The sequence below is a fragment of the Adiantum capillus-veneris genome, chromosome 29 (assembly GCF_014529385.1).
Source record: "Adiantum capillus-veneris isolate H3 chromosome 29, ASM1452938v2, whole genome shotgun sequence".
NCBI classification, from domain to species: Eukaryota; Viridiplantae; Streptophyta; class Polypodiopsida; order Polypodiales; family Pteridaceae; genus Adiantum; species Adiantum capillus-veneris.
In genome coordinates, this window is record NC_140959.1 from 7,250,771 (window position 1) to 7,270,959 (window position 20,189).

Consider the following 20,189-nt stretch of genomic DNA (forward strand, 5'->3'; position numbering starts at 1 on the left):
AAGTGGTTTCGGTGCTAATTTGGTCACCCATTCAAAGCTAAAATGATGGTTTTATGCCTGTGTATAACCAATCACGATCTCTTTATACTCATGTTGTCAGTCTCACAGGTGCCAGGTTTTGGTGCTAACTTGACCTTCATTTTATTGCTATATGAACAATCGTGGGCTCTTTGTTGTCATGTCAGTCTCATAGATGCCAAGTCTTTTGTCATAACCTTCTAGCAGGAAAATTTGTCCTTTTAAAAAGGGGAAAATTACCAAAATACCCTTGTAATTGTAGATATTCCCAAAATACCCCTCAAATCCCAATTTACCTCGTATAACCAAAATTTCCCCAAATGCCCTTCATTTTCTCCAAAATTCTCAGAATGTCCCTCATTAATCTCTCAAACGTCTTTAACAACAATTTTTTTGGAACTCTTCAGAGGAAGGTTGATTTTCCCCCAATAGAGGATGAAAGGGCTACAATTTTAAATGGTGTTGTGGGCACATGAGATGAATTCTTTCATCATTTTTAGACACAGATGTCTATTTGTGAACTCATTGGTGAATAATCTTGTCTAAAACACAGGAAGATAGAACTCCATTTTCATAGAGGTCACACTAAGCAAAAATTGAGGTCAATCCATTCCAAAATGGTATATTGGGAATTTCTGAAATTTGATGGTATTTTGGGAATTTCCACAAATTACAAGGGTACTTTGGTACTAACTCAGCATGCTTAAGGGTGTGAGGTCAACTCACAACAGGTAACTTTGTCCTAATCACATGGTGAACGTTTTGCTTGTTCCATTTTGCCATTTGATTGCCCATGTAAGGGCATTGTTTTATGACATCTAGACTCCTATTTTGTACAGCAACTATAGGCTAGTAGTAGAGGTCTCTTGTTATGGAGAGATGTCGAGTATTTGGCTTTTCCACATACCACCTTTTGAAGGGCCACCCCTCCCATTAAAAAAAAGCGCACAATTGAATTCGAGCTACATATGCTTGTAGGATGGAGCCTTTTGAGGTCCCACCATTGAAAATGCGGGGGGCACTCTGTGGCACACCCATTGGAAAGTAGAGAGTGCAGCCTGTGTGATGATGTTTCGTAGCACCAATGGAACATGTCTCGTTAGCTGAGAGCAGCTTCAACTTTGAGAAGAGGTTTTTCTCCACTTCCTTGTGAATTGGGCAGACTGGAGAAAGGAGAAAGAAGGGCCGATACCAGCACCTTCATCTAAACCCACCCTTTTTGCCTTGGTCAAAATAGGATATTGTTGGAATTTTGGCCAGCCATGGTGTTCTTTTGGGTCCTAGATATACTTTGCCTTTGGCAATGTACCCACGCAATCTCTCCATCTTAATGTTTATTGCCTTAAGTACACAAATCATTCAGCTGCCATTTTAATGACCTTGTATAATATTAGATAGCTTGAGAGGTCTTTTGCCCCCACACTTTACACTGATGTTGTTAGTCGTAGTAACTGGTTTTTGCAATGCCATTTGAGCATGTGCACTCATTCAATGCACTTGAGCTTCCAAAAAATTATTACTGTGCCAAAAAAACATGTCGAGGGTGATTTCTGACAACTGTTTGCTATCTTTTGAACTAAAAACCTCAGCTAAACTGGCACATCAAGAAAATCCAGAAACCAGGATTATGTCTCTCCTTTGTCTACGCAGGCCAGTTGTAGTATATGGAATACTCTCTACTCTGTCAAAGCAGGTAGGAGGCTAAAAAAATTAGGACTGTACTCTACTTTTAGTGCAATGTTTGTGAAAAACTATTGCCATTCTTGAAGGTGGTCATTGAGTCTAGCTAGAAGGTGGTCATTGAGTCTAGCTAACATCAAAATTCCTTGTAAGCTTGATTGCTTGAAAACATAGAAGCTTCTCTGAGTGAACTACATGTCAGGACACGATACAATAAGAAGAGGCCAATGACGACTATCTCATGCAAAATGACTTGCTATTGTTGTTGCTAAGCTTCCTCCAGTATTACATACAACACCAAACTGGCTGTAAGGCATGTTGCAATCACCCCTTGTATGCCTTTCTCTCCTTGACACAAAAATGCTTTAAATTTCACAAATGTTCCAACCCATGCCTCGCAAACTTGCTAAACATTAAGTTGGCTAGAAGATCATCAAGGGAAGGTTGCATTAGTATAGCTTCAAGTTATTTGTAATTCTAATCGGGAAAGCTATGCCAAAAAAATGTGCATTCTATTATATATTGTTTGTCATTCACAAGCAATCAGCACTGATATGTCAACAATGAGCTTCAAGCTTCAATAAAGAACCCTCTTGTACAGAGTAATCTAAGGATGCCAACATGCTACAATGCAGCAAGCTATTAGTTATGACTTTAATTATACGTCGGTCCATGGAGCAAAGCTAATCAAGCACGGTGTTTATGAGCGTACACATTGTACACTCTCTACAACAAAAGATAGTTAATTTGCATGGTGCACTTTCCATTCACACCATACAGAGCCACTCTTAAACAATCTTGAGGAAAGGCCTGTAAACAGATTACATCTTGGCCGCATTGGGGCACATTGAAGAGGCAATTGTGCTGGCAAAGCCTGAAACAAACCGCATGTAAAAGAAACACATTGACCCATTTATTCAGTGTCTTGAGTATGGATTCAGAAACTAAACTTGCCGCCTCAGAATTTACAACGGAGATCGATTACCTAAATGGCAGGCACTTAATGCCCATGCATAATCAGGGGTAAAGCCTCAGGGCTGGATGGCGTTCCTGCATAAAGCCATTTGTCATTATTTGGCAGATGGCTTCAAATGCCCCCTTCTCTACCACCACCAGATTCTTGCGCCCCTAAGGTGAGCTAAAAGAATATGGCAAATTTGCAGTCACCTCTTTGACCAGCTCTCAGTGATCTCGTGACTATGGCTTCTTTGCCTTCACTTCTACTTCTGCAAAATTAAAGGACATAGTTTATCTTGACGGTGGAGAAAATTGGTGTCAAAATCAATGCCAGCCAATGCAAAATTACAATTGCAATACTCAACTGGAGATGAGTGCTTTCGGCCTGGTTTTGAAGAGTATTTTGTGTCGAATTACACCAATAACCTTGAGGTCTACACTTCTTTGCACTTGCTTTGGATACTGAGTTGCTCGAATTGCAGGAGAAGGTTCGATTTCCATAGGTTCCTCTTTTACCAACTTTTGAAGCACCAGCATTGGCTTCTTCAAGGACACCTTCTTACCCTCTAGTTCATGGTATCCAATCGTGAGATAATACTTGTCCTATTCAGAAAAACCACATTTGATCTCAATTTGTGGACAAAACTGGATCATTTTATGCAAAGAAACTAATCTATTACTCAAAATGAATCCACAAAAACAAGCTAAAGTCTCAATTGCATTCCAAAAATGATCTCAATTCAGCCATAAAACAAGTGTTTATATCTGTACAGGAGAAAGCCTTTATAGGGAATAAGACTGTTGCACACACTTCCCAGGCAACCATAGAGAGTCTCAATTGCAGACCAAAAATGGTCACAGAATTCAGCCAGAAAACAAGCTTTTATCCGTTGAGAAAAGAATCTTCTTAGGCGATAACATTGTTGTACACACTTCTCAGGCAGCCTCAGAGAAGTTTGCTGTTCCTTTTTTTTTTTGGCAGGGAAGAGGTTTTTTTTTTTTTTTTTTTTTTTGGGGGGGGGGGGGGGGCACGAGCCATGCAAAAGCATCACCTACACCAGAGATAGGCTAAGGCTGGAAGTGGGTCTAAATGCTGAGACACTCTGGAAATAGAATCAAGTATACAAGAACAAGAGCACTGCAGCACAGGTGCAAGCACACCTCTCCTCTTCAATTGACAGCTGGTACATCTCACCCTCCCGAATACAGTATGGGCAGCCAGGACAACACTGGAAAATGGTACACCTCACAGTCCTGACTCCCTGGCCTCAAGAGAGGTTGTTTAGGTGGTGGAATTTGCAAGAGAATGTTAGATCCGAACGAAACTGCCATGGTACACCTGTGCCTACGATTAGCTCACATGGAATGAGAATGGGCTGCACTCTCCCAAATCATCCCAAATGGGGTCGCCTAGAGTACACCAGGTACGGGAGTTGAGCCATGGCTGAGGAGGGAACCTCCAAGAGATAGAACGCAAGGAGAGAGCAGTGCTGTGATTTCAAAAATGCTAGAGAGAGAGAGAGAGAGAGAGAGAGAGAGAGAGAGAGAGAGAGAGAGATTGGATTATCGTCCACGGAGGTTAGATATGACCCATGGGACCGGATACAAAAGCAATACAACGGTTTTTGCCAAGTGCAAGCAATGAGATACATATCAAAATGAGGGTTCATAAGCAGGGTAAAGAAAAGAAAACAAAACCTAATGGGAGTCAAGTGGGAGGGGGAGCTGCTCTACGAGTTCGAAACTCCTGAATGATGGCTTTGCCTCCACGATAGATCGCCCATTTACCTTGCTTGCGAGCTTCGTGCATCTTCTTGAGTTCACTTTTTTTAACCTTGAGTTGATTTGGAGTAAGCTCCTCAGTGATCCAAAACATTGTTCCCTTGAGGAGATGTGATTGGCGTAGCAATTTCATCCGCTCTTCCTTGTCCTTGAAAGTAAGTACGCAATGCTCAGATGGCACGCGTCTATGTGTGTCGTTGATCCAAGAAACGATGTCCGTCTTGATGTTGATTGGTTGAAGGATGTCGTTGAGCTTAGTAATTGCTTCTTCGAGAGTGTCCTCAGTGGTGCACCAAGTTGAGGCAAGCTCCCCAATGCGGACCTTGAGTGCGTTCTCTTCTTGGGATCGTTGTTCGCGGAACTCCGTTGTCACACAAGTTTGCACCCTAGCAATGGTTGCAGAGTGAACTTGGGTGACCTTAGCTTCGACTTCTTTTACCTTATTGGTAGCTAGATCAGTCATGGAGTCAAAACGTGTCTCGAGCACACTAATGCGTGCTTTAAAGTCACGGTTTTCCTCCGGTCTAGTCCTCGGAGGGATCTTGGGGGTGTTCATTCTTGTGGAGCTTGCAAAGAAGAGATCGGGCCTTCAAACTTGATCGGAGCCTTGAACGAATTAGTTCAAACCTTTGATTAGGGCCTTTGACAACCTGGGATGAGACCTTTGGGCATGGCAAAATATGGAAGCACATGCAGGTGCAAGTAGTTTAATATGGAGGTAGATGACAAACAACAAGAGCTTGAATCTATCGTGCAGCAAAACGCGAGAACCACCACAGCAAGCAGCGGCTGCTGAATCGACAAAAAGCTGCCAAGACTAGAGGCACCGCTGAACTGCAAACTGAACACTGGCCTAGGTAGGCGCAGGATAAGGGAGAACCACCACAGCAAGCAGCGTTGCTGAATTGACAAAACGCTACCAAGACTAGAGGCACCGCTGAGCTGCAAACCGAACACTGGCCTAGGTACGCGCAGGATAAGGGATGGGAAAGGAAGGGCTGAGGAGCTGCCCCTGCCACACGCTTCAGCCCAAGCAGCCCGCGACTTGCTTTGCCTTCAGTGGCCCTCTGTACAGCACAGAGCAAAATCAGCAGGAAAGACATCTTCCACTTTCTTCCTCATCTTCTACAGAGACAAAGACAGATTGCTAGCCCTGTCTGACTTCCTGTGGTGCTTACATGCGGCTACAGCTTTTGCTTCTGGCCTTATGCACCGCTTTCGTTGTTGCCCCTATTCGATCACTTTGCCAAGGTGGCCGAGCTTGTCTCCCATCATTCTGTCAGGTGTCTCTTTACTATCTCCTTGGAGTTAACCTCCCCAGCTTTTGATTGTAGGAGCTACTTCAGCACATGGATTGCCTTCTACAGAGATCAAGATCTCCTAGGCAGCTCTAGTTTAGTGCCCCTGATAGTTCTTCCTCTTGATTTCCATCAGTTTCTTTCTTGGTGATGCCAGCTCCTTCCTATCTATCATCTTCACCATCGACTATTCTTTCTCTTCATTACCTCCTCAGCTCACAAATACTACTAGTCGGTGGGCTTTTGCCCGATATTGAGAAGCTGCCATTGGCAGCAAGTTTCTTTCTCCCTGATAGTACTAGTGGCTTTTTGGTTATCTTGGGATTTTGGCGTATAGTCGCACAGAGCTATTGTGGTCGAAAGTGCCTATTTTTCAGAGGAAGATATCCTTTGATGGCTAGGGCACTTTTTACCCTCTTCAAAGAGGTGTTTTGCCCTCTGGCCTTTCCAGCTCATTCAATTTTTCCGTTTTTCCCCATGTGGCTCGTTGTATACGGTTTGTTAGATGTCGCCTTGGGGTTTGCTTTGTATATCAGTCATGTACTTCAGCTCAGAATCGCCACCATCGTGAGAGTGCACGAGTGCAGAAGCGTGAGATAGAGCTTGAGAGACACAAATGAGAGAGAGAGAGAGAGAGAGAGATGTTGGGGTATAAAGCCCAATGTGGTCGCCCAGGTAAGTGGACGGGCCGCCAGGTATGTACACATATTCTTTTGTAAAAACCTAATAAGAACTCACTATGCTCTACACATTACAGTAGAGCGAGTTCACCATATCGTCGTGCTCTTCTTCTCGCACTCTCTCTCGCGTCGCACTTCCGCTCGTACTCCTTCAAACTGGTATCAGAGCTCAGATCGAGGCTCGGGGCAGCACTGCAGGAGGCTAGAGTCACCGGCTCAGATTGGAGTGAAATTCGACAGGCAAAGACACAGCCCCAAATCTTGTGCGAATGCCGTAGGCCTCGGTGTGCTCAGAATTTCATTCTGAGGTCATCTCGGTCACCATTCGGCTTCGACAAAGTTCTGCGCAGACCATTTTCGACTACATGGTCTCAGCAGGTGCAGATCCGACTCAGCAAATTTGGGTTTTTCGGCCTACGATTGCAGGTGTTGAGGATATCGACACTCCCAGAGTGTTGATTTGTGGCTATCTACACATCGAAGGACGGCTCACAGTTCTTGGAGGCATGTCACATACGACACGGGCGCATCTACACACAGACTGTAGGCGACATCCACTAGTTCATCAGGTAGCTTGTGTTTGCTGCTTGATATTCTAGATTTCATCCTGACATTGCAAGTACTTCCACATGGGATGTATTGTCAGAGATGATGTATGTCTGTTGAGGGTTTGCTGGCTGTGAGTCACGCAGCAAACAACCGCCGCAACGATTACAGCATACAGTGGGAAATTTGTGGATGTATGACTTTGTGGGAAGTCTATGTACTGTCAGATTTACTGCAGCCTTTGTTGAGGGTCGAGTGAGGTTTTATTGAGCCGGGGGATTCTCGAATGTTGAGATCCTTTCGGTGATACAGGTTTTGGAGCGATCCCTCGAGCACCCTTAGATAGGCAGCTAGGATGTATTGACTGTGAGTTAGACAGTTGGGATTGCATCTTTGCTTTACTGCCGTTGAGGCATTGTCGCAGTCTATGCTTACAGGACAGTGCGAGGACAGTCAGAGACAGTACAGGTGCAGGACAGGTTTACCCATAGCTTACAGTGTTAGAGAGACAGTGGTTTTTTAAGCTGTTTTTTGGTCTGTTTTTAGTACACCAGAGCCATTTTACAAAGGAGACTTTGCCAAAATTTTTGCAGAATCTGAAGCTTTCTTGGTTCATTTGACAGGTTGATATTGGTTCAGAGGTCAGTTTACAGGGGAAACTCTGCCGAATTTTTCCCAGGAAAGTAAACTACTGTGAAGCGTAGCTATGGCTGGATCACAGGACACTACTCTTTACAATATCAAGAAGCTGGATGGAACCAATTTCCCATTGTGGAAGAAGCAGATTTGGCACGTGTTAGTACAAAAGAACCAGATAAAACCTATAAAGCTCAAGGGGATAAAACCAGAAGATATGGACGAAGATGAATGGAGCGAAATGGATGAATTGGCACTTTCTACCATTATGCTGACTTTGGCAGAAAGCGTTTACTTCAATGTAGCAGACGAGATGTCGGCTTATCAAGCATGGTTAAAGCTGAGTGATCTTTATGAGAAGCAGAGTACAGCTTCACAGGTATACTGGCTTAAGAAGCTTGTTGACTTGAAGATGAAAGAAGGGACACCTATGTCCAATCATCTGAATGAATTCAACACAATCTATAGTCAGTTGTCAGCTCAAGGTGTCAAGTTTGATGAACCTGTTAGAGCTATGTTCCTGTTGATCACATTGCCGGAAAGTTGGGACACTTTTCGCACAGCTTTGAGTAATTCTGCACCTCCAGATGGTTTGAACATAGCAGGTGTAGAAGGAAGTCTGCTTACTGAAGAAACCAATAGAAAGACAATGGACAAAGGCAAAGGAACAGCCTTAGTTGTCAGGGGAAGGACCAAAGAAAAGTACAAAGGTGGAAAGAGGAATCAGTCTCGTAGCAAGTCCCGCAGTGCTAAAGGCAAGAGTGACATAGAATGCTACCATTGTGGCAAGAAGGGTCACATGGAAAGAGACTGCAGAGAATGGAAAGCAGAAAAGGGCAAAGAGAAAGCTGAAGACCATGGTGAGAAGAACAAGTCCTCAGTGAAGATTCAAGAAATAAATGTGACAAACACTGTTGCAGAGGATGACAGTCTAGTGTCAGGAGACATCTACTTCTTGAAGAATACAATGGACTCAGCTCTTCTTACAGCATCTGATGGAAATGCACTGAGTGACTGGATTATAGACTCAGGGGCATCACTTCATGTGTCTCCAAACAAGGAGTGGTTTACCTCTTATGTGACCACTAAAGATCATGTTCGGCTAGGCAATGGGCAGACATGTGAGATCTTAGGTGTTGGAGATGTTCAATTGAAGTTTCAGAATGGCTCTTCTTTCACGCTGAAGAATGTGAGACATGTTCCCGCAATTACAAAGAGCTTGATCAGCACAGGTTTACTTGATGATGCTGGCTACGTCACCACTTTTGGACAGAACATGTGGAAGATATCCAAGGGTTCTATGACAGTAGCACATGGAGTGAAGTCTGGAGGACTTTACATGATTTATGTATAAAATGTCTCTAAAAATGTAATCAATGTAACCGAGCAGCCGAACGTTTCTTTGTGGCATAGCCGGTTAGGACATATGTCCAAGAAGGGAATGAAAATCTTGTCTCGTTCTGGTTATTTGCCTGGCTTTTCATTTAATGATTTTGAATTCTGTGAACATTGTCTGTATGGTAAGCAAACACAGCAGCCACATAAGCATAGAAGCAGTAGAAGAGATCCACAGTTGGCACTTGTTCATAGTGATTTGTGTGGACCTATGCCTAACCTATCTCTAGGGGGAGCTTCTTACTTTATGACATTTATAGATGATTACTCGAGAAAAGTATGGGTTTACTTTCTCAAGCACAAGGATGAAGCGTTTAGTGTTTTCAAAACGTTTGTGACACTTGTGGAGAATTAGAGTGGCAAGAAGCTTAAATGCTTACGCACTGACAATGGTAGAGAGTACGTTTCAAAGGCCTTTCAGGACTTTTGTGAGTCAAAAGGTATAAAACGTGAACTTACTGCTCCTTACAATCCTCCTCAAAATGGTGTTGCTAAGAGGATGAATAGGACCATACAAGAGAAGGTCAGAAGTATGTTGTCTAATGCACAACTGCCAAATGGGTTTTGGGCTGAAGCTGTATCAACAGCTGTTCATCTTGTAAATAGATCTCCTAGCAAGGTTTTACAGAAGGATTCAGTGCCAAAGATGGTATGGTCAGGCAAAATGCCCTCATACAAGCATCTCAGAGAATTTGGTTGTGAGACATATACTCACGTTCCAAAGGAATTTAGGAACAAACTTGAGCCAAAGAGTAGAAAGTGCATCTTTCTAGGCTATGGTAATTGTGGTGAGATGGGGTACAAACTTTGGGATCCCGAATCCAAAAAGATTGTCCGCAGCAATGATGTTCACTTTAATGAATCCAAATATCATTCTAAACCAGAGAGGGTTGAGGAGATTAGAAGAGTTGTCTTCCAAGAAGATAGACCTGCACGTGCAAGACAAAATGTCAGGGCTCAAGAGGAGCAAGGACAGGATAGAGTGGAACCACAGGTTGTGGCTGAGCCTGAGCCACCTATTGTGCGTAGATCTGGACGTGTCACGCGACCTCCTGATAGGTTTGTTCCATCTATGAACTATGTCATGTTGACTGATTGCAATGAGCCTTCATGTTACAAGGAAGCAATGCAAATGAAGGACTCCGGGAATTGGCAATTGGCCATGCAGTCAGAGATGACAGCTTTGCATAAAAACAAGACATGGAAGCTAGTTAAATTACCACAGGGCAAAAAGGCTCTACCTTGTAAATGGGTTTACAGGTATAAGATCACCGCTCATGATAGTCAGCCAAAGTACAAAGCAAGGCTTGTTGCCAAGGGCTTTAAGCGAGAACAAGGCATTGACTTTGATGAAGTCTTCTCTCCGGTGGTCAAGATGACTACATTGAGATGCTTTCTTGCATTGGTTGCCATATTAGATTTGGTGTTGCACCAAATGGATGTCAAGACAGCGTTCTTGCATGGTGATTTAGATGTGGAAATTTACATGCAGCAGCCAGAAGGGTTTGTTGAGAAAGGCAAGGAAGATTGGGTATGCCAGTTGTTAAAGAGTCTTTATGGCTTAAAACAACCACCGAGGGCATGGTACCATAAATTCCACAAGTTTATGCTTTCTCAAGGCTACAAACGTAGTGAGTTCAATCACTGTCTATATACAAAGAAGGCTAAGGATGGTAGTTGGCTGATCCTTATTTTGTATGTGGATGACATGTTGATTGCTGGCAAGCACTTGGAAGAAATTTCAGCTTTGAAGTCAAAGATGGCAAAATCGTTTGACATGAAAGACGTGGGTGAGGCAAGTCATATACTTGGTATGCGCATTGAGAGAGACAGATCAAAGAAGTTGATTTGGTTATCTCAAACAGAGTATATTGACAAGGTTTTGCAACGTTTCAATATGGAGAAGGGAAAGGCACTGAGTGTTCCATTGCCACCATATGTGAAACTTAGCAAACAAGATTGTCCTGTGTCTGAGGAAGAACAGGCTGAAATGGATAAGATTCCATATGCGTCTGCAGTGGGTAGTTTGATGTATGCAATGATTGCTACTCGCCCAGACATTGCATTTGCAGTGGGAGTAGTAAGTCGATACATGTCAAACCCAGGCAAGAAACATTGGGAGGCAGTGAAAGGAATATTGAGATACCTAAAAGCTACAAAGAGTATGCGTATATGCTATGGGAGTCAGGAGCTAAGTGTAAAGGGTTTTACAGACTCAGATTATACAGGTGACTTAGACAACCGAAGGTCTACGTCAGGGTATGTCTTTACATTGGCTGGTGGAGCAATATCATGGAGTTCTAGATTACAAGATTGTGTTACTCAGTCTACTACAGAGGCTGAATATGTTGCAGCATCAGAGGCATGCAAAGAATCAATTTGGCTTAATCGACTAGTAACAGATTTGGGAATCTAAGAAGAGATGCCTGTGTTATATTGTGATAGTCAAGGTGCTATACAATTGGCTCACAATCCAGTTTATTACTCAAAGACAAAGCATGTGGATGTGAAGTATCATTTCATCAGGGAAATGCTCGAGGATAAGCAACTTCAGCTTGTCAAAGTTCACACCACAGAAAATCCTGCTGATCTACTTACAAAAGGACTTCCCTCAGAGAGCTTTGCGCATTTTCGCAAGCAGTTAGGTGTAGGGTAGTATATCACTTCTCTACATCTCTTGTATATTAGCTTGTATAGTAGCTTCTCTCACACTTAAAGTACCACATTGGACTTTAAGTGGGAGGTTGTTGGGGTATAAAGCCCAATGTGGTCGCCCAGGTAAGTGGGCGGGCCGCCAGGTATGTACACATATTCTTTTGTAAAAACCTAATAAGAACTCACTATGCTCTACACATTACAGTAGAGCGAGTTCACCATATCGTCGTGCTCTTCTTCTCGCACTCTCTCTCGCGTCGCACTTCCGCTCTTACTCCTAAGAGAGAGAGAGAGAGAGAGAGAGAGAGAGAGAGAGAGAGAGAGAGAGTGTGTTAGCTGTCCAATTCTCAAAACCACGCTAATTGAGTATTCACCCCGTCACATATCTAAGTGTATAATAGTAGGGGGAGGTAGGGCAATCATACAACAAAAATACGAGGGGGGAAACCTAGAAAACCCATAAATATGGAGAAAAAAGGGAATACCCCACCATCTGGATCAAAATACTTGGAGCTATGGCATCTCTCTAAATTCATCCAATCCGTCCCGATATCTCCCAAGGACAGAAGATAGGGAGTGAGGGCTGTTTTATGGCTATGCCCGACCAATGTGAGGCAGTTTTCTCAGGTCGAGATGGTTTAGCCATGTTTAGGTCAAGGTTTTGGCTCAATTCCAAGGCCATGTAGGCTCCTGTAGCCCTAGGCTATTTTTCCCTAGCAATCATCCTACCTTCCCAGGCCTTTTCTAGTAGTTTTCCCTATTTTGGGGTTTTTTCTCAGTTGTGGGAGCCAAATGGCTGGGTCAGCAGCTGAGGTCTGGGGCCTAAAAATGGGCTCCTGGGGCAGTAGCATGAGTTAATGCAGTTTGATCCTAGAGGAGGGCGCCCTCCCTTGGGTGCCCTAGGGACATGCAGCAGGAGGCTAGGAGAGGCAGCAACAAAGGGGGGCAGCCCTAGCTTTTTTGGGCAGCCTCCCAGATCCGCATTTTTTGTCGGCAGCCAAGAGCAGCTAGACGGGAGAGTACACAGAGCAGGAGGGGCAGCCAATCAGTTCCACGGAGGTCCTTCCACATATGCTGCAGCCTGTCCTCCATGCACCCAAAGCAGCAGTACTAGATCAGATGATCCTCAAGGCATATCTTCCCGTTACCAATTGGAGGTCTAGATCTACGTTGGTTCCCACTTGTTGTCAGAGGTCTCATGTGCAGGAGTAGTTGGCATTGCCAATAGCAATGTTGTGTGTCAAGGAGCTTTCCATGGAGGGCATGTAGCATCTATGCCCGACCTCCTCAGGCCACTTGTATATGCAGCTTTGTGATCAGCATGGAGAGCCTTGCCCAAATCTTTCTTTTTCTCTCTCATTCTCAAAGGGGTCTTGTTCATTGGAATGAGCTGGTCACTTGACAGCTATTCCGGGTAACAGATCAAATTGAATGAATATAATTAGCCTAAAGAAGACCAGACGGAAAAGTCAAACCAATAAATAAACTAGATCAAAAGACTTCAGATGACACGAGTTGAGACAACTGGAATTAATGATTCAGATTCATAACTGGTTCAGAAGTACAAGTCTGGAAGTACGATTGATACACCAATTGGTGCTCAGAAGTTCCATAATACATATAGCGACTAGTTCCAATCTACTGCTAGGCCTAGACCGACAAACCGACAAACAAACCCCCAAAATGGAAGTTTCTGACTGATAGTACGATCATACAAAATTTGGTATCTGTTGATAACTATTGATAATTCCATCGGGTAGCTCGTAGAAGCCGTTTTCGCCTAGACTATCTCTAGGGGCAAGTTCCCACTATCTACATATCTACATCCTCCTCCCCTTTTTTTGAATATTGGTGTATTTCAAAATTTCAACTGTAGCTCGTTATCTTGACATTGATCCCTACATTTAAATTGGAATTCAGCAACTTCTGTTGCTCATTTTGTTGTTGTAACTTTTTAATTGTTTGAGAGTGTTGTTCCCTTCCAAGTTCTTCTTTTATTTAAATGTCTTTTAGCTTCATGACCTCCTTTCTGTAGTTGTCAACATTTACAACTTCTTGCTCCAACTATTGCTGGAGGCGAGCGATATCAGAGTGTTGCATGCTTGTTTAGGCCTCCATCAGCTGTCCTAGAGCATTGACAATTGTGTTCCAGCTAGTCTGAATGGCGGCGACAGCCATTTGTGATAGTATTGACATTAGTAATATCCGTTTCATATATGTTGATGATTGGAACATTGGAGGTGTCAATGACCATAAACCTATTCTTTTGTATGGCTTGAAGCCTGTCTACAAGTCTTTGGACTAAGGTTGTGGTGACTGTTGTGCCCTATCTGGTCACCGTGGCAGCTTGTTCCGACGTTCTTGAGTGTTCAGTTGTCTGATGGAACCTCTTCTACAAATCGATGGCTCTCAGGGGTCGTACCTGGTAGTACAATGGTCGTAGCTACAAAAGTGTCAGCTATCTATGTAGTGGCCACTTCGGGCTTCTTCTCCCCCGATGTTCCTACTTTCTTCTTTGCTTTGGTGCTCAATTGATTCCAAAAAATTCTTTATGTCAGTTTTTGTTTCTTGGAAACCTGTTTAGAGATTTCAACTAGACTTTTGTCTAGAGCGTGCTTCTTGGTCACTTGTGTGGCTACTTCAGTTTGTTCTTTTGGTGCTTCTAAAGCCACTGTTTGGTCGTTTTGAGCTTTTGTCCCACTCAGTCTCAGCATGATATTTTTTATATTTGTATTTTCTGGTGCACATGTAGCCGAGTCCCATATATACCAAGTTTTGAGTTTTGATTTTTGTTGTTTGCGTTACCATACTATGGTATAGAATAGTGTTCAGATTAATTGGGGTTTTGTTGTTCCGTCCCCTCGCTAGTAGCATATTGAAGAGTTTTTTCAAAAACATAGGTCGAGTTCTTCTTTAGACTAATTGCCTCAATAGCAAACTTCTACGCCACTTTCTATTCCATTGCTGATACTGAAATCCCTTGTCCACTCGACTTTCTCTTCTTTCTGGATTCGGGTGTTTCATTCAAGAAGCTGCTGATGGTGTCAACAGTGAGTTGGGCTTTTTGGTCAAAGGGTAATCTAAATATGTGGGAGATTGCAGCATCAGTTGACTGAATATTCCAACCATTTATCATTATTGTGGCCGTGTCGGCATTAAAGGTTTCGACCACCTGATCTAAGATAGTCAAGTCGATTGGGATTTTTGTGGCCTCCAAGAAGACTCCCATACCCCAATTCTAGAGTAGTTCCCTCTCTCTGTCTTGGAAGACGTACTTGCCTATAGCTTGATATGAGATTTCCATCTATGGTTGTTTCTAAGCTAAACTCTACATAATATTCTCTATGGTTTGTTGTTGTTCTTCCAACACTGCTTGCATTGCTTTGGAGAAGATCGCACCGCGCTTCCACATCTCTGAGTCCTACAAAATCCCCTATGTGGAGAAGAACTCATTGGATGAGCTTGACGATGGAAACCAAGAGTGCACAGGAGCCCTTGTGTTTGTGGTTGTTGCAAGCAAAAGCTATGTAGGAGAAGGCAGCAGGCTCTGTGGGCATAGGAGGTGAGGGAATGGTTTCAGAGTCGCGCACTCATCGCATAGTGATTCTAATGTAGTCAATGAATGCTCCACTCTTTGCGTACCTTGGAAAAACAATTGTTGTTTTTGGCGTGGCTATCATGCATGGACTATTATTTATAATGATAAGCAATGGAGTACCCAAAAAGATACGTGAATTAATGCCGTTGCAGTGATCCTTAGTTGCTTCAAACATCATCTGAACATCTGGTGTTTGAGACTGGACTCTGGTAACCTTCATACCATTCTCTCGATGAATGTGTTGGTTGATTCTAACCACTTCAAACCTTACTACAAATAAGTCCAGTGGAGGGTTTTCAGCATCAGATTATTCAGTTACCTCAGATACTCGTACCGGAGGCTTTGCTTGAGTTTAATAATATAGCTTAATTTTCGACCTATTATAGAGCCCAGGCAACATCAATCCAAACAAGTTCTTTAGTTTGACTGTGCCATTGGAGTAAACCCTATCCACCTCATAGGGTCTTGACCATGCTATCTTTAGATTGGGTTTCTTTGAGACCAACTTTGACTCGTATACTAAACTAGATCACCTTTTTTGAATTCCCGTACTTTTCACTTTACTATCATGTCAATGTTTTCTTCGTTGTTGTACCACTTCTTATTCTAGCATTGCTCTGTTTGATTTCATCTAACTTGAGTAACTCATCCAATCTCTTTTTCAAAGTTGAGTTATAATCCATATCATGTTCTATTGCTAATATGAGATTGGAAACAACGAATTCCATTGGTACCATAGCTTCTCTCCCATACACCATTTTGAACGGTGTCATTCCAATTATTATCTTATGCGATGTTCTATATGCCCAGAGTGATGTCTGAAGCTTCTCATCCAAGGTGTGAGGTTCCTTCTGCACAATCTTAGTCTTAATAGTCTTGTTGCTGCTCTCAACGTGTCCATTACATCTGGGATTGTCACAAAAATACGGAAGCGTAAACTGACGTTTAATTGCACTTCAAATACTCAAGAGAATTAGAGGGAGAGAGAAAACTTGACACTCCATTGGGGACCAGAAGATGGGCTGGTCCCCCCCCATAAAGAGAATATCTTTATTACTAAGGGAGAATCTTTACAAGCACAAGAACGGGGCATACGCCCGTCCTCTATTCTTTCTTCTGTTCTGTTCTGACTACTGACTGAGAAAGTGTTTCCACTTTCTTTCTGCTTAGGGGATTTCCATCTTCTGCGAGACTGGTTGGAAGCTCTCGAAAAGAGAGTCTATCTTCCAAAACAGCTCATCGGAAGCTCTCACAGAGGAGAGTCCATCTTCCGTTATGTGTTGCCTTCATGCTCATTCATTCATGCATCGAACACAAAAGAGAAACAAGCAAAATGCACACGCACATGCTTGCTGTAATTTTCTGCACATAACCTGAAATTCTTACCTGTGCACACCCCTATGCCGAAACAGAGGTCTTCTTCGCGATGGAATCGCGCCAAACTTGATGTAGACTTAGGATAAGGAGAGAGAAGAGAATTTCTATGGCTGATCTGCTGAAAACAGCCCTAATCGAGGTGATTAGGGGCTGAAAACAGAGAATTACAGCAGCCGCACTCTGCTAAGAGAGCGTCTACGACAGCTTCTCGCGATGAAACTTCACCAGAAGGTGTCTATGACTGTGAGATCCCTTGTTCTTGACAATGGGAGCACAAGGCTACCACATATGTCGCAAGGGGCTGCTCTCAAGCTTCAATGGAGGGCTCCACCGCGTAGAGCACGCTCACATTAGGGGGGTTAGGTGCACTGCCAACCCTGAAAATGGGGGAGGAGGGGCTCCTAAATAGCCATCAGGGAGAGGGGGCGCTAGGAAGAGAGAGAGGGTAAGAGTGAGAGTGAGAGAGAATTAGTTTGCATTGGTAAGTGTGCCACTTGGCACACTTAGTTTAAAAACTTAAAAACCATTCAACTTTTGACTTTAAAAACTTCTAGCTCATAAAAAAAAATGTGCAGCTAACTAACAACTGCTACCAATGATTCTTTTATGAGAACACCAAAGGCCTACCGGCGCAATGCCGCACGGGCACTGCACCGCCTTTACCTGTTCACACTTGTCCAGCCGCCCGCCCGGACACGGATCGTTAAATTTAATTTCACGAAACTTACCCTAAGGCTTTATTAGCTTTATTAGCCTTAGGGTCACTGTTCTAAGGACCCCATCTCATTCATGTGCTTGTACTGACGCGCGTATTTTTCCTGAGCCTAAAATCTGAGGCTACTGCTTACCCCTTTCTAAAGACCCGATTTCCCAATCACTAGGGCTTCAGGGTAATTTCTGCTAAGGTCCCTCTGAGGTGTTCTAGCCCGCATTTAGGCTCACCTGAGGCCTTAGAACTGCTAGGTCTATTCTGGTGTGCACACAACTAATTAGATAATTCTTTTCTCGTAAATAAATTAATTATTTACAAAGTCTGACTTAGTTACAAGGATAGTAAGGTGATGCTCGATGGAAAAGATTTTAGTTAGGATCTCAATTCTTTTAATTATTAAATGAGTCCCTTGATTTGAAACTATCTCGATCAGACAGTAGTATCGACATACAATATGCTCATATAGGAACCAAGTTGTGGACTTAGCTGTGTTGTTGGGAAATGCTTTAGCTTCCACCCATTTGCTGACATAACATGTAGCCATGACTATATACTTGTTCTTCTTGGGTGTGGCTTTCTTGAAGGGTCCCATGAAATCCAAACCGCACTTCATGAATATTCCCAGTGGCTGAATCATGGTCGGAGGTGTCCTATCTGGGGCATTGGGTCTACCGATTCTCTCACAAATATCACATGTTTTGCAAGAAGCTCTAACATCTGACATTACACTCTGCCACAATAATCCTACTTGCAAATCTTCTTGTAAGTGATGTCAGTAGAAAAATGTCCTCCCAAACTAGCTGTGTGTGCCTCGTTAATTTGCAACGGAGAGATTAGCATTAGCGAATGGGAGGCTTTCCGGCGAGGAAGATGGGCCGAACCAAGGGCTGAAATTGCAAAATGTTGGGACTGATCTGCAAAAACAATGGGGTTGCTTGCTAGCACTGGCTCCTCTAATGGAAAAACGATGGCTGATATGCTTCTTTTATACTGACTTTTGAGAGCCAAGTCGGGAAAATGTGCAAATGTGTGCACATAGGAGTTTTCTGACGATAACTCACTGTTTTGTGAACCGTTTGACAAATGGAGTGGACCAACACGTTTCTCTAACTTAGACCTACACGCATGTCACATCAGATGCCTCTCAAAACGCATGTACAAACCATTTATGCAAGAGGGTTCCAAAACTAGAAAACCTAATCTAATGGACTCGTCCAGACATGCAGGTCCTGCAATCAGGCTCACAAAATGGACGGTACTAATCCTCCTAGGATTCTAGACACTCCTATCTAGAGATATGTATAGAATTGGATCTGGAAGTCGATGAAGCATGTCCACGTGGCACACAAAGCCATGTGCACGTGACATAGCTCACACCCAATAATGCAGGCAAAGGATGGTATGCCAGAAAGTGCAGCAAAACAGCCAACAAAGGGCACTTATAGGGGTCACTATTTAAAAATTTGAAGAGAAGATCGGAGATCAAGAGCTAATGTGGTGCAGCTGTACAAGAACAGCAAAAATGCGAAGGTGTCTATTGATGAAAGGGTCACTCTAGGCAATAGGAGGCAGATCTAAAGCAGTTTCACAAAATTGTAAAGTAGCAAAACCATAAGGCAAGATGCCAGCAATGGATCGCTCGTGATAGCTAAAAGCCAGATCTAGGGCTGCTGATCTGCAAAAACTCAGATGGCTGATGTAAATTCACAAGAGGTACCTTCCCGAAAACGCCATGTTTGACACCAAACTAGGGTCACTTTTGCTTTGAGCAGAGGTTGTCCGTAAAAATCAGCAATGCAAGGGTGAAGTGCTGACACCTTGTTGTTGATGGGCTGAAAAACACAGCTGGGAAGCAGCTGCAAAAAATACACAGGTTTGAAGCAATTTCTCAGGACAAAACTCCACCAAACACGTCTCTCAATAAGGATGGCTGCATATAGAGAAGATGTCCCACAAGAATGGGACCAAAGAACGAGGTTCTCCGCAACTAAATCCCTCGAAGCTGAGGCCTGATGCAAAAATGCAGGATACTAAAATAAGTTACTGTAGTGAAATCTCTCATAGAAGCATCTCGAAGCGTGTTGTAGGGTCGTGCAATTGGATGATGAGAATGAGAGGCAAGGGGTCATATATACACTGAGTAAGTGACCTAAAGTTTCAAAAAATGGGGGAGCCCAATTTTTGTGATAACTCGCCTGATGAAACTGCCACATCATCAAAAATGGTGAGCTGATGCTAAAAAGCTAATAAAGGCGCCGGATCGGCATGAAAGCTAATAGATGGGCAAAATGAACTTGAAATGCATATGCATATGCAGGGCCAATTGGGCTTCAACTGCGAAATCCAAGCTAGAATGCCACCATTTGGTTACAACATATCTCCAACGGAGGCCACTCCAATTCAACCCACATCACTCCAAATAAGCACCAAACCTGAGATATGAATGGGCAACCAGACAATGATATCCACATTGCACACTGAACCACCTAACAACACTCCATACCCTCATAGACACACGATCAAGATTATCACTACAAATTTGGAAAACAGGCATTAATGTGTCTTTGTCAAAGGTGCACAGAAAAGGGTGAATCGGGTGATGAACTTGTTTGCAACTGCGAGCAAAACACCTCTCCATACTGGGCAGCCAATAGATCTCGTATCTATCGCGATGGATCTCCTCGCGAGGTCCTAGCGCATACCGCCCACTGAACAGGCACGAGCACACACCATGGGCAGTGGCACTCCGAAGAGGGTGTGCACATGCTGTGGAAGGGGAGCGCTAGCAAGGGAAGAAGGGGTCGCTGCCAGAAGACGCCAACAGGAGAGAGATCAATGATGGTGACAAAACGCTA

The 20,189-nt window shown here is 43.4% G+C and overlaps 1 protein-coding gene across 2 annotated transcripts in view; it reads right to left on the reverse strand.

The window, feature by feature from the left end:
- Nucleotides 1-2,320: 2,320 nt before the first annotated feature.
- Nucleotides 2,321-20,189, reverse strand: part of LOC147418693 (chromosome transmission fidelity-like protein) — a 69,244-nt gene continuing 51,375 nt past the window's right edge. The window contains exons 2-4 of one of the 2 annotated variants that reach the window (XM_086505639.1): nucleotides 3,021-3,258; nucleotides 2,866-2,924; nucleotides 2,321-2,748 (exon numbers count right to left, since the gene is read on the reverse strand). In XM_086505639.1, the coding sequence (XP_086361765.1) occupies nucleotides 2,896-2,924; nucleotides 3,021-3,258 (267 nt within the window). In that variant the 3' untranslated portion in view covers nucleotides 2,321-2,748; nucleotides 2,866-2,895. Of the gene's footprint in view, nucleotides 2,925-3,020; nucleotides 3,259-20,189 lie in introns of both variants that reach the window. The other variant, XM_086505638.1, reaches the window with a different exon arrangement.